General features: G+C 44.8%; 1 protein-coding gene across 2 annotated transcripts in view; it reads left to right on the top strand.

Annotated features, from left to right (window-relative positions):
- The window catches only part of rwdd1 (RWD domain containing 1), a 36,807-nt gene that overhangs the window by 16,558 nt on the left and 5,484 nt on the right, over positions 1-14,765 (top strand). For both annotated transcript variants that reach the window (XM_072499445.1, XM_072499446.1), the window contains 4 exons: positions 4,438-4,568; positions 9,631-9,774; positions 12,909-13,041; positions 14,492-14,554. In XM_072499445.1, coding sequence (XP_072355546.1) covers positions 4,438-4,568; positions 9,631-9,774; positions 12,909-13,041; positions 14,492-14,554 — 471 coding nt within the window. The remainder of the gene's footprint in view (positions 1-4,437; positions 4,569-9,630; positions 9,775-12,908; positions 13,042-14,491; positions 14,555-14,765) is intronic.

Here is a 14,765-nt window from a genome sequence, read left to right on the forward strand (position 1 = left end):
CTGCCATCCTATTAGAATCCTATAGGTTTCTATGAGATCTCCCCTCATTCTTCTAAACTCAAGCGAATATAAGTGATTCAATCTCCCCTCATACGGCAGTCCTGCCATCTGAGAAATCCTCATATAAGGGGACCAAAACTGCACACAATATTCCAGGTGTGGTCTCACCAAGGCCCTGTAAACTACAGCAAGATATCTGGGCTCCTGTACGCGAATGTACCTGCATGCTTACTTTCAGCGACTGGTGAACAAGGACACGCAGGTTTCATTGCAATTCCCCTCTCTCAATCTTTGGCCACTCAGATGATAATTTGCCTTCCTGTTTTGTTACCAAAGTGGATAATCTCACTTTTATTCATGTTATCTGCCATGCATTTGCCCACTCACTCAACTGGTCCAAATAGCACTCTGCTTTCTCCATACAGCTCACCCTCCCACTCAGCTTTGTGTCAACTGCAAATTTGGAAATGTTGCATTTAGATTCCTCATCTAAACCATTTATATACATTGTGAATAGCTGGGATCCCAGCACTGATCCCTGTGGTACCTCAATAGTCGCTGCTTGCACTTGGAAAAAGACCCGTTTACTCCTACTCTTTGTTTCCTGAGTGCTAACCATTTTACTGTCCTTCTCAATACATTCCCATTCCAATCTCTCCCTCATCAACTCTACTATGTAGATCCTCGAAGAATTCCAGTAGATTTGTCAAGCATGATTTCACTTTCATAAAGCAATGCTGCGCTGTCCAATTTTGCCTCTGTTTTCCAAGTGCTCTACTATGGATTCAAGCTTTTTCCCCACTATTGACATCAGACTGACTGGTCTATAGTTCCCTGTTTATTCTCTACCTCTCTTTTCAAATATTGAGGTTATATTAGCTATCCGCCAATCCGTAGGAACTGTTCCATAGTCTTGGAAAATGATCACCAATGTATCCACTATTTCTAGGTCCACTTCCTCAAATACTCTGGAATGTACATTATCAGGCCCTGGGGATTTATCGACCTTCAATCCCATCAATTTCCCAAACACCATTTCCTTACTAATTCTGATTTCCCGCAGTTTCTCCCTTTCACTAAATCCGTGTTCCCCAACATTTCTGGTATGTTATTTGCATCCTCCTGTCTGAAGACTGAACCAAAAGTATATATTTAGTTGGTCAGCCATTTCTTTGTCCCCATTATAAATTCCCCTGTTTCTGACTGTAAGAGGCCTAAATTTGTGTTCACACACCTGTAGCATAAAGTAGTAACAATTTAAAAATTAAACCCATGTTTTCTCTGATTTTCTGAATATTGGTGTGATTGCCAAAGCTGATTGTGAAGTGTAGCAAATCAAATTAAGTGTACAAAATATTAAGTAGATAACCAGGGTTAATAAATGTCTGTGTTTCTAATGATAACTCTGGTTCTTGGATTGAGATTAATTTGATTTAAAATTGCCAATCAAATCATTAAATAGCTTTTTAAACAAAAGACTGAAAGGAATTTTAATTGGTTTGTGAATGGGAATCGCAAGATAATTACTTAAAGAACTGTAAAAGTACTATAGTTATTGGCAGAAAATGGAAGTACAGTAAATAGCCATGACTTTTTGTTAATTAAGTTGGAATTTATTAAGTGTTGTTACTGAGCATTCTTAAGCATTTGCATATTACATTTTCCAGAATACGACCATGTATTTTTCCCATTCAGAATGTTTTTGGGGGGTCAAGTATGTCACTGTGTAATCGAACTTGAGGTCATCTAAAACTCTGCAGCCAATGTCCTAAATCCTGTTCGCCCATCACCACTATGCTTGCTGGCCTATACAGGCTCCCAATTAAGCAAATGCCTCAATTTTTAAATTCTTACTCTTGTTTTCAAGTCTCTCCATAATTTCAGCCTTGCCTACTGCTGTAATCTCCAGCACCGTAACCCTCGAGAAATCTGTGCTAATTTTGGCTTTTTGAGCATCCTAGGATTTAACTATTTCCCTTCTGGCAGGCATGACTTCACCTGCTTAGGCCCTACACTGTCGAATTCCCCCCATATATATCTCCATTCTCATTCCTCCTTTCAAGAAGCTTCCTAAAACCTACTTCTTTGACCAAACTTTGGGCATCTGCTCTAATATCTGCCTGTGTGACTCAGTGTGAAGTTTTATTTTCTAAAGTTCTTTGGGAAACAAGGCTACCGTTAAGTGCATCACAAAGATGATGATGTAGCATTATGGGGAAGGCACTGCACAGTGGAATCGCTATCCCTCTCTTCCACCACCTTTACATTAAAAATGTTCTCTGTGAGGTCTTGTGTGGTGTATGCCAAGTATGAGGTGAGGAAAAATATTTGGAAATAACGACTTTTTAAAAAAAAACTAATTTCAAGCATATAGTGTTCATAAATCATGATGAGCCTGAGCTTTTTTCATGCCAAAACTTGGGTTTGTTTCTTGTTGTATAATTTTGATAATTTTAGCTACAATTGTTCATTTATTGTTGCTCTTGTAAACCTTACACTGCACGTCCTTGACGCAATCCATCACTCTTGATTTGCAGTAAATTGGGATTATGTCTTTTGTCAGAAGTTACTGAACTCTGTCATAAAGTGTTGAACATATTTTTGAACTCTTTTAGCTTTTCCAGCTAAATGACAAAATCTTTCAGCAGAAAGGAAGTTCAACCTGTGATGTATGTGGGCTTTGTGAAAGAGCTATTCATTGTCTCAATTGGCAGTTCCTTGCCCAAGCCTCTAGATGGCGGCCTGCATCCTGCAAATGGACCTGTCAGAACTTTGGCTGGCTTGTTTTTCCAGATCGGGCTTCCTATCCTAGCTTCTATTGTATTTACTTTCTAATTGCACCTCAGACCATGTTCTTCATGTATGGATTAATGGTAAATTTCTTTTGCCTTTGTAAACTATTTCATGATGTTTAAATTTAGATGCAGTATTTAAAGTGGGAGGAAGTATTTTTGAGTTCCCATGCATGAAAGAAAGATAATGCAATGAATCATTGTCGAATCATTGAGTTCCTACAGTGCAGAAGGAAGCCATTTAGCCCATTGAGTTTGCACCGACCTTCTGAAAGAGCATCCCACCTAGGCCCAATCCCCCACCCTATACCTGTAACTGCACCCAAGGACAATTTTGCATAGCCAATCCACCTAACCTGCACATCTTTGGACTGTGGGAGGAAATCGAGTACCCGGAGGATACCCACGCTGACACAGGGAGAACGTACAAACTCCACACAGTCACCCAAGGTCGAAATCGAAACCGGATTCCTGGCGCTGTGAGGCAGCAGTGCTAATCACTGTGCCACCGTGCTATCAATTATGCAGCTTAGTAATGTGCTATGAAACATCAGAATATGCTGTGCCGAACCAAACTGCATTTTGCTTTCTGGTGCTACAAAGCACTAGATTTTGCCTTTCAGAGTACTTTCAAACCTCCAATCTAATCTCAATTAAAGCTCAGCAACATTGCAACAGGACCCTTCCCTCCCTCTCCACTACTGTTTAACACACACCTATTGTCAAACTATGATGCATTCATTCCAACTGGCTCTAAAGAGACTAAAGCAGAAATGAAGTACAGTCAAAGAATGACTTTACAGTTCTTGCAGAAAAATAGAGTATTTTATTTCCAAAACACAGCTAGTATTTACAGAATTAAAAAGAAATATACTATATTTGACAACCAAAATTTGGTACACACATTGTACCAAATACATTGTACATGGCTGAATCATCCTATTGTAAAATGACTTATTCCCCAACTCTCAGAATATGCCATGGGAGAGAGATCTGCTAGTTTTTATTAAAAGAAACCTGTTGCACAAATAAATAAATTTCCAATATTGGCTACAATGTTACTTCATTCATACAAATTTAGTTGGTGTAAGTTGACATGACTGATAAACTAAAGAACTGACTTTTATTCTATAGCCTTGGGTGTGTTCTTTGTCTGGTTGTCAGTATTTAACAGTGGACATTTTAAAAAATCGAGCCTCCTGTTAGGATTTTTAAACAAATGTTTAATTGTATAGTCATGTCTTTATATTGAAGCCAAATTGGCCAACATTTAAGAAGTTGGTACATTCAATTTTTTTAGAGATATATTTAAAGTAACAAGAAATGGGAACAGAGTAGATGGCTCTAATAGGGGACTAGCACCTGCACAATGGACAAAATGGCCTGTTATGCTGAGATTCCTTTGATATTTTTGTTAGTTGCTAAGCGCATCACAGCTTCAACATCTTAATTCGCCTAAAATAATGGATTTGCCTGCCTCATGTTTAGTTTGTGTGAAGCTGAAACTGCTTTCAAATCATGTTTTACTATATTCACAATTTGTACACAGGTAAACTTTATTTTAAACCTGAATTTGAGCTGATTTGTAATCCCCATAGGTACTGCATCCGATTAAGTGTTAAATTCAATAATTGTCTTTTAATAGCTGTTGAAGCAACCATCCAATTCACATACATAGAACAATATCCAGATGACCCTCCAATTTTTGAAATTATTGGGCAAGAGAATCTTCAGAAGTCTGATGTTGCAGATATAATAACACTATTAAATGAACAGGTAAGTGAACTAAAGTCATGAGGGCAAGTTTTGGCATCTGGACATAAAACTTTATTGTTCCTTGTGCACAATCTTGCATTACTTTTTCCTTTTTCAGACTGCAAATTGAGAAGTAAATTAAGGTGTGGATTTTATGTTGGAAAAGCCCTAACAAAGTACCACTGGTGAATTGCATTCAATTTACCACTTCCAATACCTAGTTAAATTAAATCTCTTTTGGGTTTTGTCGTGTTGGGAGTTCTGGTTCACAAACAAGCCAACAATGCTGGAAGTGGTGTAACGCTATTTTATTAACTGTTCAACTATGCTAACAGACTGTAAACGTGGGTATAAGCAATACCAGCTTAACTGTGGACCCTTTCCTATCACAAGCTATGGTGAGGCACTCAGCACATGGTGAATGTCTGTGATGCAGGCTGTGAGCTCTGTGCTCTGAGCTGGCTGCTGCTAGAATGAGCAGGAACTCTCCTGTCCCCTGTCTTTATAGTGCTTGTGCTCTCACTGGTGATTGGCTGCGGTATTATGTATGCTGGTTGGTCCTACTGCATGTCCATCAGTGTGTGTATGTGATTGCACCATAATGTACTGATGTATATTATGACATCCCCCTTTTTTACAAAGAACATGTGCCTATGTGAGAATAAATGACGTGTAATGAGTGTATCTGACCATGTGTGTGTAGTATTTACATAACTATGTACATGAGGCTAGTCTATATACACGGGAAGGTGCCTGGCGCAGAGAAAAGAAAAACAAGGTGTGACACCAGCAACAAAACTAATAACGAATGCTATAAACAAACTAGTGAAATGCTGAAACAGGATGAAAGAACAAAGCATTGAGTCCAACATTGTAAGGCCCATAAATCCAGTCTCTGAGGTGGGCGACAAACTCGGGTTAACCGCCTCAAGGGTGGGTCAGGAGCCACTGGCTGAGGATCGGGCCGGGCCACGGCCAAGTGAGGAGGATGCAGAGTATCCGGAAGCTCTACAATGTCCTGGTCAGGGACAACAGGAGGGCGTGGCACCGGTGGAGGATCGCGTAGCGAGCGTGGAACCAGACGAAGGGCACGCCGATTGCGGCGGTGAATGGAGCCATCAGGCAGACGAACCAGGAATGAGCGGGGAGCCACCAGCCGAAGAACCACAGCAGTCGCAGACCAGCCACCCTCCGGAAGATGGATTCGGACGCTGTCACCTGGCGCCAGAGCAGGATGATCAGTTGCTCAAGCGTCATGCGCCGCCTTGTGCTGCGCGCGAGACTGTTGCATCCGCTGAAGGACCGGAGCGAGGTCTAGGACATGAATGGACGGTACAGTGGTCCTGAGGGTGCGACCCATCAGCAGCTGGGCTGGTGACAGGCCCGTGGACAGTGGAGCCGAGCGATAGGCCAGCAAGGTGAGGCAGAAGTCGGATTCTGCATCAGCAGCCTTGCAGAGGAGCCTCTTTACGATGTGGACGCCCTTTTCTGCTTTGCCATTTGACTGGGGGTGCAGGGGACTGGACAACACGTGTACAAAGTTGCACCTGTTAGCGAAGTTAGACCATTCCTGGCTCGCGAAGCAGGGGCCATTGTCCGACATCACAGTGAGTGGGATGCCGTGACGAGCAAAGGTCTCTTAGCAGGCACGGATAACAGCCGATGATGTGATGTCATGCAGGCATACAACCTCGGGATAGCTGGAAAAATAATCAACTATGAGAACATAGTCCCTGCCGAGCGCATGGAACAGGTCCATGCCTACCTTAGACCAAGCGGATGTGACCAACTCATGGGGCTGAAGGGTCTTCCGTGGTTGGGCCGGCTGGAATCGCTGACAGGTGGGGCAATTGAGCACCGTGTTGGCAATGTCCTCATTTATGCCAGGCCAGTAGACATCCTCTTGGGCCCTCCGACGGCACTTGTCTACGCCGAGATGGCCCTCGTGCAGCTGCCCTAAAACCAGGTGATGCATGCTGTGTGGGATCACGATGCGGTCCAGCCATCAACGACTGCCAGATCGTCTTGAATATTATAGAACTGCGGGCGTTTTCCCTTGAGCCATCCGTCAGTCATGTGGCGCATCACACGTTGTAGCAGGGGGTCAGCCGCAGTCTCTCGGCGAATGTGGGTTAGGCGTTCATCCGTGGCCGGCAGATTGGCGACCGTGAAGGCCACGTGGGCGTCGACTTGGCAAACAAACCTCTGGGTCGGACGGAGTGGTGACTGCCCTGGACAGAGCATCGGCTATGATCAGGTCCTTACCTGGTGTGTACACGAGGTAATCTCCGGAGCTTGAGCAGAATACATTGTAGGCGAGGGGTCATGTCATGAGGTCTTTTTGGATGATGCCGACCAGCGGGCGATGGTTGGTCTCCACAGTGAACTGGGGAAGGCCATACATGTAGTCATGGAACTTGTCGACACCGGTCAACAGGCCTAGGCACTCCTTCTCGATTTGCGCATAGCGCTGCTCTGTGAGGGTCATGGCCCGTGACGCATAGGCAACGGGCCCATGACGAGGCGTCATTTCGATGCAGGAGCACCGCCCCTATGCCAGATTGGCTAGCGTTCGTTGATATTTTCGTCTCCCTTGAAGGATCGAAAGACGCCAATACCGGGGTGGTGGTCAGCTTGACCTTGAGCTCCTCCCATTCACACTGGTGGGCGGGAAGCCACTGGAAGTCCATCGTCTTCCTAACTAGGTTGCGGAGAGCCGTGGTGTGGGAAGCGAGGTTAGGGATGAACTTTCCTAGGAAGTTGACCATTCCTAAGAACCGGAGCACCGCCTTCTTATCCGCCAGCTTCTGCATGGCCGTGATGGCTGCCACCTTGACCGCATCCGGCTGCACACCCAACCGGGAGATGTGGTCTCCTAAAAATTTGAGTTCGGTCTGGCCGAAAGAACATTTGGCTCTGTTGAGGCGCAGGCCTTGGTCCCGTATTCGCTTAAAAACCCGTTGGAGGCGACTGATATGCTACTGCGAGGTGGTGACCAGATGGTGATGTCGTCCACATAGACGCGCACACGCTCGATGCCCTCCATCATCTGCTCCATGATGCGGTGGAACACTTCAGATGCTGATATGATTCCAAATGGCATTCTATTGTAGCAGTACCTGCCAAATGGGGTGTTGAAAGTACACAGCTTTCTGCTGGACTTGTCCAATTGAATCTGCCATAAGCACTTTGATGCATCCAGCTTGGCGAATATGTTGGCTCGAGCCATCGCGCACGTGATCTCCTCACGCTTGGGGATAGGGTAATACTCCCACATGATGTTATGATTTAAATCCTCCGGGTCGATACAGATCCGGAGCTCGCTGGAAGGCTCTTGACGCACACCATGGAACTGACCCAGTCGGTTGGTTCTGTCACTCTGGAAAGCACTCCTTGGTCCTGGAGGTCCTGCAGCTGCTGCTTGAGGCGGTCCTTGAGGAGTGCTGCGACTCTGCGAGGTGCGTGAGCCACAGGCGTGGCGTCCTGTTTGAGCAGGATTTTGTATGTGTCGGGAAGTGTGCCCATGCCTTCGAAGACATCTCGGTGTTGCGTGATGATGGCACTTAGTTGTGCCCTGAAGTCCGCATCTTGAAGTCAGACGTGTTCTCTGGAGAGAGGGAATGTACGCGCTGAATGAGGTTGAGGAGCTTGCACGCCTGTGCGCCTAGCAGGGAGTCCTTTGAGGAGCCCACGATCTCAAAGGGTAGGGTGACTTTTCGCGAGTTGTGCGTCACCTCGAGTTGGCATGACCCGGTGGCGAGGATGCCGTTACCATTATAGTCGACCAGTTGGCAATTGGATGGAAGAATTGTTGGTTTGACCCCCAGGGTTTGAAATGCTGACCATGCGAGGAGATTGGCGGAAGCACCAGTGTCCCGACGGAATCTGATCCGGGATCGGTTGACCGTAAGGGTGGCACACCACTCGTCGTCCGGATCAATGCTGTGCACCAACAGCGGCTGGTGCTTTTGATTCGGGGACAGCCTGTTCTTGGTTATGACAGTAACTCGAAAAGACTCCCTGTCCTCGGAGTCACTGGTCTGCATGAAGTCAGGATCGGACTCGGTGAAGGTGAGTTGGATTGCCTGAACATTCCTGTGAGGCTGGGTAAATCGTTGCGAGTTGGCAGGCTGGGCTGCTCGACAGCAGGCAGCATAGTGGCCAAGCCTGCCACAGCGTAGGCACTGTTGCGATTTTGCAGGGCATTGTCGCTTTAAGTGTGCGGAGCCACAGTTGCCGCACGTCGTGACGTCAGTGCGTTCGTTGCACCACCGCGCATGCGCGGTACGGTCTTGCGTGGTGCGGGACTGCGCATCGCGTTCCTCCACGGCACCATCCCCTCATTTGGCGCGTACTAGCGCGGAGGCCTCAGAAAGCGCGCAAAATGGTCGCCCTCCTCCAGACTATGGCCCGGGAGGTGTTCGATCGTTTGGACCCGTTCCGCCTCATGGGGCCCTTGCCGTGCCGTTTCAGCTGCCTGTATGTAGGAGTACCGGCTGGTGGCATTCTCATGCAAGACACTGGTCTTGATGGCAGCCGCTAGGGTTAGTTGCTTAACTTTAAGGAGCTGCTGACGCAGGGTGTCCGACATGACCCCAAAAACAATCTGGTCGCGTATCATGGAGTCTGAGGTGAGCCCGTAGCCGCAGGACTGCGCGGGGATGCGGAGGTGTGTTAAATAGGATTGGAAAGGCTCGTCCTTACCCTGCAAGCGCTGCTGGAACAGGTACCTTTCGAAGCTTTCATTGACTTCAACACTGAAGTGTGTGCCGAATTTGAGGAGCACCGTCTTGTACTTGGTCTTGTCCTCGTCGTCTATGGATTAAAAAGGTGAATGAGAAGAAAGTAAATCGTAAAGTAAAACACATGGCTTTAGGGCAACTAAAAATGAAAATGACGTGTATTAGGTTTTGTAACAGGACTTAATTAGTTTCAGCAGTTGAATTCTCTTCCAAAGCTCAACTTTTTTTTTCAAATTTTGCATCTGTGTCTGATAGTGATCTCTGCCGTCAAATATGTTCTGGTGAAAACAATTACATTCTTTCATCTTGTTCTTGCACTGTGCAATGTGTCTTTCTTTCAGATACAAGAAAACATTGGGATGGTGATGATATTCACTTTAGTGACAGCTGTACAAGAAAAATTAAATGAAATTGTGGATCAAATCAAGTGGCGGAAAGAAGAGGAAAAGTTATTAAAAGAAAAAGAAGCTGAAGAAGTTGAAAAGGTTTGAAGATCAAATTCTGGATCTGTACTCTGATTCATGCATCCAGTCCAAACATTTCTCGACAAATGGTTGCTCATTTCTGATAACATTATTTCTACTAATATATGTTTGGTTCCCTATGAAACTGTTAATTCAATCTACATCCACAACTGCCAAGGAAGATTGTTTCACTTGTTCATCACCCATGATATAAAGTAGTTAAATCCATCTGTTCACTTCCCCTATTTTGAGTCCCAAAACCACTTTTTGACTTTTAAATAAATTGTAGTTCAATTTATCTATATTCTCTTAGAATCTTCAATACCTCAATAATCTCTCAGAACCATTGAACCACTACATTGCAGAAGGAGGCCATTCGGCCCATCGAGTCTGCTCTGAAAGAGCACCATACCTAGGCTCACCCTCTTGCTGAATCCCTGTAATCCCACCTAATCTGCACAACTTTAGACACTAAATGGCAATTTGAGCATAGCCAACCCACCTAACCTGCATATCTTTGGACTGTGGAAGGAAATCAGACTACCTGGAGGAAACCCACGCAGACAAGGGAAGAATATGCAAACTACAGTCACCCAAGGCTGGAATTGAACCAGGGTCCCTGGTGCTGAGGGGCAGCAGTGCTAACCACTGTGCCACCATACTGCCCTTTATAATCGTACTTTACAATGTTCACTGCGCTACTAGGGCTGCAGTGTAATCCAGTTGGCCCAGGCATATGCTCTGTACAAGTTAATTATCATTTCCTGGGACTTGTGCTCTGAACTCTTGTTTTCTCTGTTCCTTACCTTTCATGTTATGTATACCAATGTACTTATTTTATACCCCTTCCTCAGACCCAACACTTTGAATTTATTTGCAGCAATTTGCATTTGTATAGTTACTTAAAAAAAAAAGGAGTCAAATAGATATAGAATTTGCAGTGCAGAAGGAGGCCATTCGGCCCATCAAGTCTGCACCGGCTCTTGGAAAGAGCACCCTACCCAAGGTCAACACCATCCACCCTATTCCCATAACCCAGTAACTCCACCCAACACTAAGGTCAATTTTGGACACTAAGGGCAATTTATCATGGCCAATCCACCGAACCTGCACATCTTTGGACTGTGGGAGGAAACCGGAGCACCCGGAGGAAACCCACCCACGCAGACACGGGGAGGACGTGCAGACTCCGCACAGACAGTGACCCAAGCCGGAATCGAACCTGGGACCCTGGAGCTGTGAAGCAATTGTGCTATCCACAATGCTACCGTGCTGCCCCATTGTTGAGATAATGGTAAAATACATTGAAGAGGTTACCAAAGATGTGATTAAAGAGAGGGCATGTGAGAAGATATTTGTAGCTGGAAAAGAATGTAGCAAGACTTAAGAGAAGGAATCTGAGAGACCAAAATTATGATCGTTGAAAGATCTCCCTGCGGCAATGCATTAAAAGGAGGGTAGCCTAGAGGAGTTGGGAGAGAAATTTGGGCTTTCGCAGGGGGATACAGGTTCGCAATTTCGTGAAAAATAACTTTCTGACACTCCCTGCGGTGCCTGCGTTCCCGTTGTTGGAGAGGGTTCTGTCGTTGGCAGGGATGAGTACATCGGGGATTTATGGTAGGACGCAGTGTTGGTGGAGGGGGTTAAGGCTAAGTGGGAGGAGGAGTTGGGGTTCGATTTGGAGGATTGTGTGTGTTGTAAGGCGCTTCGGAGGGTGAATGCAACAACTTTATGCGTGTGATTAGGGCTGATACAGTTAAAAGTAGTGCATAGGGCCCACTTGACAAAGTCTACGACGAGCAGGTTGTTTGCGCGAATGGAGGATGAGTGTGAGGTTTGTGGGAGGGAGCCGGCAAATCATGTGAACATGTTCTGGTTGTGTCCTAAGCTCATGTGGTTCTGGGTCTCCTTCTTTAGTACCATGTCGGCGATTCTACAAATTGATCTGACACCCTGTCCAAAGGGGCCATATTTGGGATGTCAGAACAGCAGACGGGTGGGGCAGTTGTCCTGGCCTTTGCCTCACTGATTGTTCGAAGGTGGGTGCTGGTGGGGTGGAGGTCAGCTACTCTACCCAGTGCCTCAGTGTGGCTAGGGGAACTTAGGAGTTTTTATATCCTGAGAAAGTTAAGCACACCGTGAGGAGGCAGTTGAGGGGTTCTACCCGAGATGGCAGCTGTTTATTCAGTACTTCAATGAGCTGGTCACCGTTTGGTGTTTGTTTTGGTGGTGGTGGTTGAGGAGGGGGGGGGGTGATTGGTGGGCGGGATTTTCTGTTGGGGGTCTTTGAGTTTGGGGGGGCTGGTAATGGTGGAGGAGGTTCATAACAGGAGGGTAAACACATTGTAGGCTCATCAAAATAAGTTGATGTAAGCCTTGGCCCTAGACCAGTTCCTTTCTGATTGCACAACACCAGTCGCCCCTAATCAAGAACAGATTGTACAAGTACATAATGACCATAAGGTACAAATGTAAATCGCATTGACCATCTCTACGCATCCATATTGGTCAGAAGAACTTATCCAGTTCCCTTGTCACGTGTTTTGCATTCACTACTTGGGTTGTTCTATGTGCTGACAACCCTTTACTGCCCACTCTTGATGTGCAGGAACGCAAACAGGTAGTGACCCAGTTAGTAGAAATAAAAAGATTCCAGTGGTTGCGATTACATTATTTGATCATGGTTAACACGATTGGCAAGTTTGTCAATGCTGCTATCATGTTGGTCTTTGGCTGTTTGCCTTCTCTAGTAGCTGGTGTGAATATCAAAAGAAACTTGTCAGATTTTGAAGAATTGTGTCGTAAAAGGGCCATGCTGCAATCTCCACAATTAAATGTATGAGGGCAGTCCAGTCAATTCACTTTTGCAAGAGCTAAACTGATATATAATAAGCAGCTCTAGGATATATTTTGGAATAAAAAATCCTTGTTTCATTAAGATAAGAGAAAGAATTCTTAAGTTTATGTGTAAAATTAAGAGTATTATGGGCTGTAATTCCTCTGTGGATAATGAAGAGTTTTTAGTTTTTTTTAATGTTGTCATTCTTTTTCTCAACATTCTTTAGTCACTTTCTGAGTCAGCGTGTAATTCATTCACTAATATCCATAACATCTGCAGTGTTTCAAAGAACTATATTTTCTTCACATTCTTATAGGCTATTTTCCATGGTACACTTCTTTCAATTGAGAATTTCTTATCATGGAAAGCAAAATTTGATGCAGAGTTGGCCGAAATCAGAAGAAAACGGCAAAAGGAAGAGGAGCAAGCTGGAAAAGTTAAACTAACAGGTATGCTAGATACACTTGTTTTGAATGTGAAAACACTTTGATTTTACTTGAATTTTTCCCAATCCAAGTGTCTACTTTCATAATTTCTACTTTAACAGCTTATTTCAAACTAATATCGCCTTTATCATCGCCAAACTTGGTTACTCCAGTTACTGCTGGCCAGTCTTCCACCTTCCATACATGTCTGCTTCGCTAAAGTTTTGCTGGCTGTATCCTATCCTGCACTTGACCTACATTGTCTCTTGATGCTTCAAATTTAAATTTCTCACCCTTGTGTTTAAAGCCATGTTGCCTCACTCCTCCCCATCTCCTAAACCTCTCGCTCTGTAATCTCAACTCTGCCAAACTCCCTATACACCGTTTCTCTTTCTCGCAATCTCCATCCCCTCTTAGGGGCTGCACGTTGATGTAGTAGGAAGGCTTGCTGCGATGACCTTGAAAGCTACAAATGGGTAAACGCCTGAGTACCTTTCTGATGTGTTAGGCAGGTAGGTTCGGTGTGGACTGCACTCGATGCAGGGAAGCTAGAAACAGACCTCTAACACTAGAAGATCCAACACGGTTTTATTGAACGACAGAACTAACATACATATTTAACTGTGGAGCGACACTATACTGAACTGACTGGAGACCTTGTACTAGCCTGACCAGACTTACTAGTTACCGCATGGTGTTTGCACTGTGCTAGCTCGTGGACTCTGACTGTCTCAGTGGCTGGGTCCAGAGAGAGCGGGAAACCTAGTGCCCTCTGGCTTTATAGTGGTAGTATCCTGTCTGGTGATTGGCTGCACTGTGCTGTGTGCTTATTGGTCATCCTGTGTGTCAATCACTGACTGTCTGCACTTCATTATGTTCATGCGTGGATATTATGACACTTTCAAGTCATATAGGTTGATGGGCAGTTCACCTGTACTCCTAGTAAGTGGCTGTAAGCCAGGCTCATGATCTGTTTGTGTAAATGTGTGTTTAATTCCAAAATGACCAAAAGGCAAGATGTGCTTGTTAGGCCCGCCCATATAAATGTCAGCTGTGGAAAAACTTGATCAGAGTCAAATACCTTGATTTGGGCAGACAGTGGAATGAATAAGTTACCTCATATGCTACACGACCTGGAGGAAACCTGAACTAGCTAAATTCTTTACCTCACCTTTGGTAGCTTTCAGTTGCCGATGCCCACGTGTAGTACTCCCATACCAAGCCTTCTTCCTCTTCACTTCTCTCCACTCCTTTAAGACCCTCCTTTAACTTCCTTTCCAAACATCTTATCACTCTTGATTCTTTAGCTTTTTCGACTGTTCCCAGTCTTCCCTCCTTTTGGTAGATATTCCTGCATCTCCAAGAATGGACTAAATGGGTACCTTTTTTAGGCTCAGTGTAAGTGCAACAGGCTTCATGCAGCACTATTCTATTTAATGATTCAATATTTTCAAGCAGTGTTTTTGTATTTCAGGGAAGCAGCTGTTTGAAACTGATCATAACCTTGATACATCCGACATTCAGTTCTTGGAAGAAGGTAAAGCACAATTTATTTCAGTTATAATTAAATTCTATATATAAAACATAGAAAAATACCGCACAGAACAGGCCCTTCGGCCCACGATGCTATGCTGAACTTTTGTCTTAGATTAAGAACAAATTAATCTACACTATATCATTCTACCGTAATCCATTTACCTATCCAATAGCCACTTGAAAGTCCCTAATGTTTCCGACTCAACTACTTC

Source organism: Scyliorhinus torazame, chromosome 4 (assembly GCF_047496885.1).
Source record: "Scyliorhinus torazame isolate Kashiwa2021f chromosome 4, sScyTor2.1, whole genome shotgun sequence".
In the NCBI taxonomy this organism is placed as follows: Eukaryota; Metazoa; Chordata; class Chondrichthyes; order Carcharhiniformes; family Scyliorhinidae; genus Scyliorhinus; species Scyliorhinus torazame.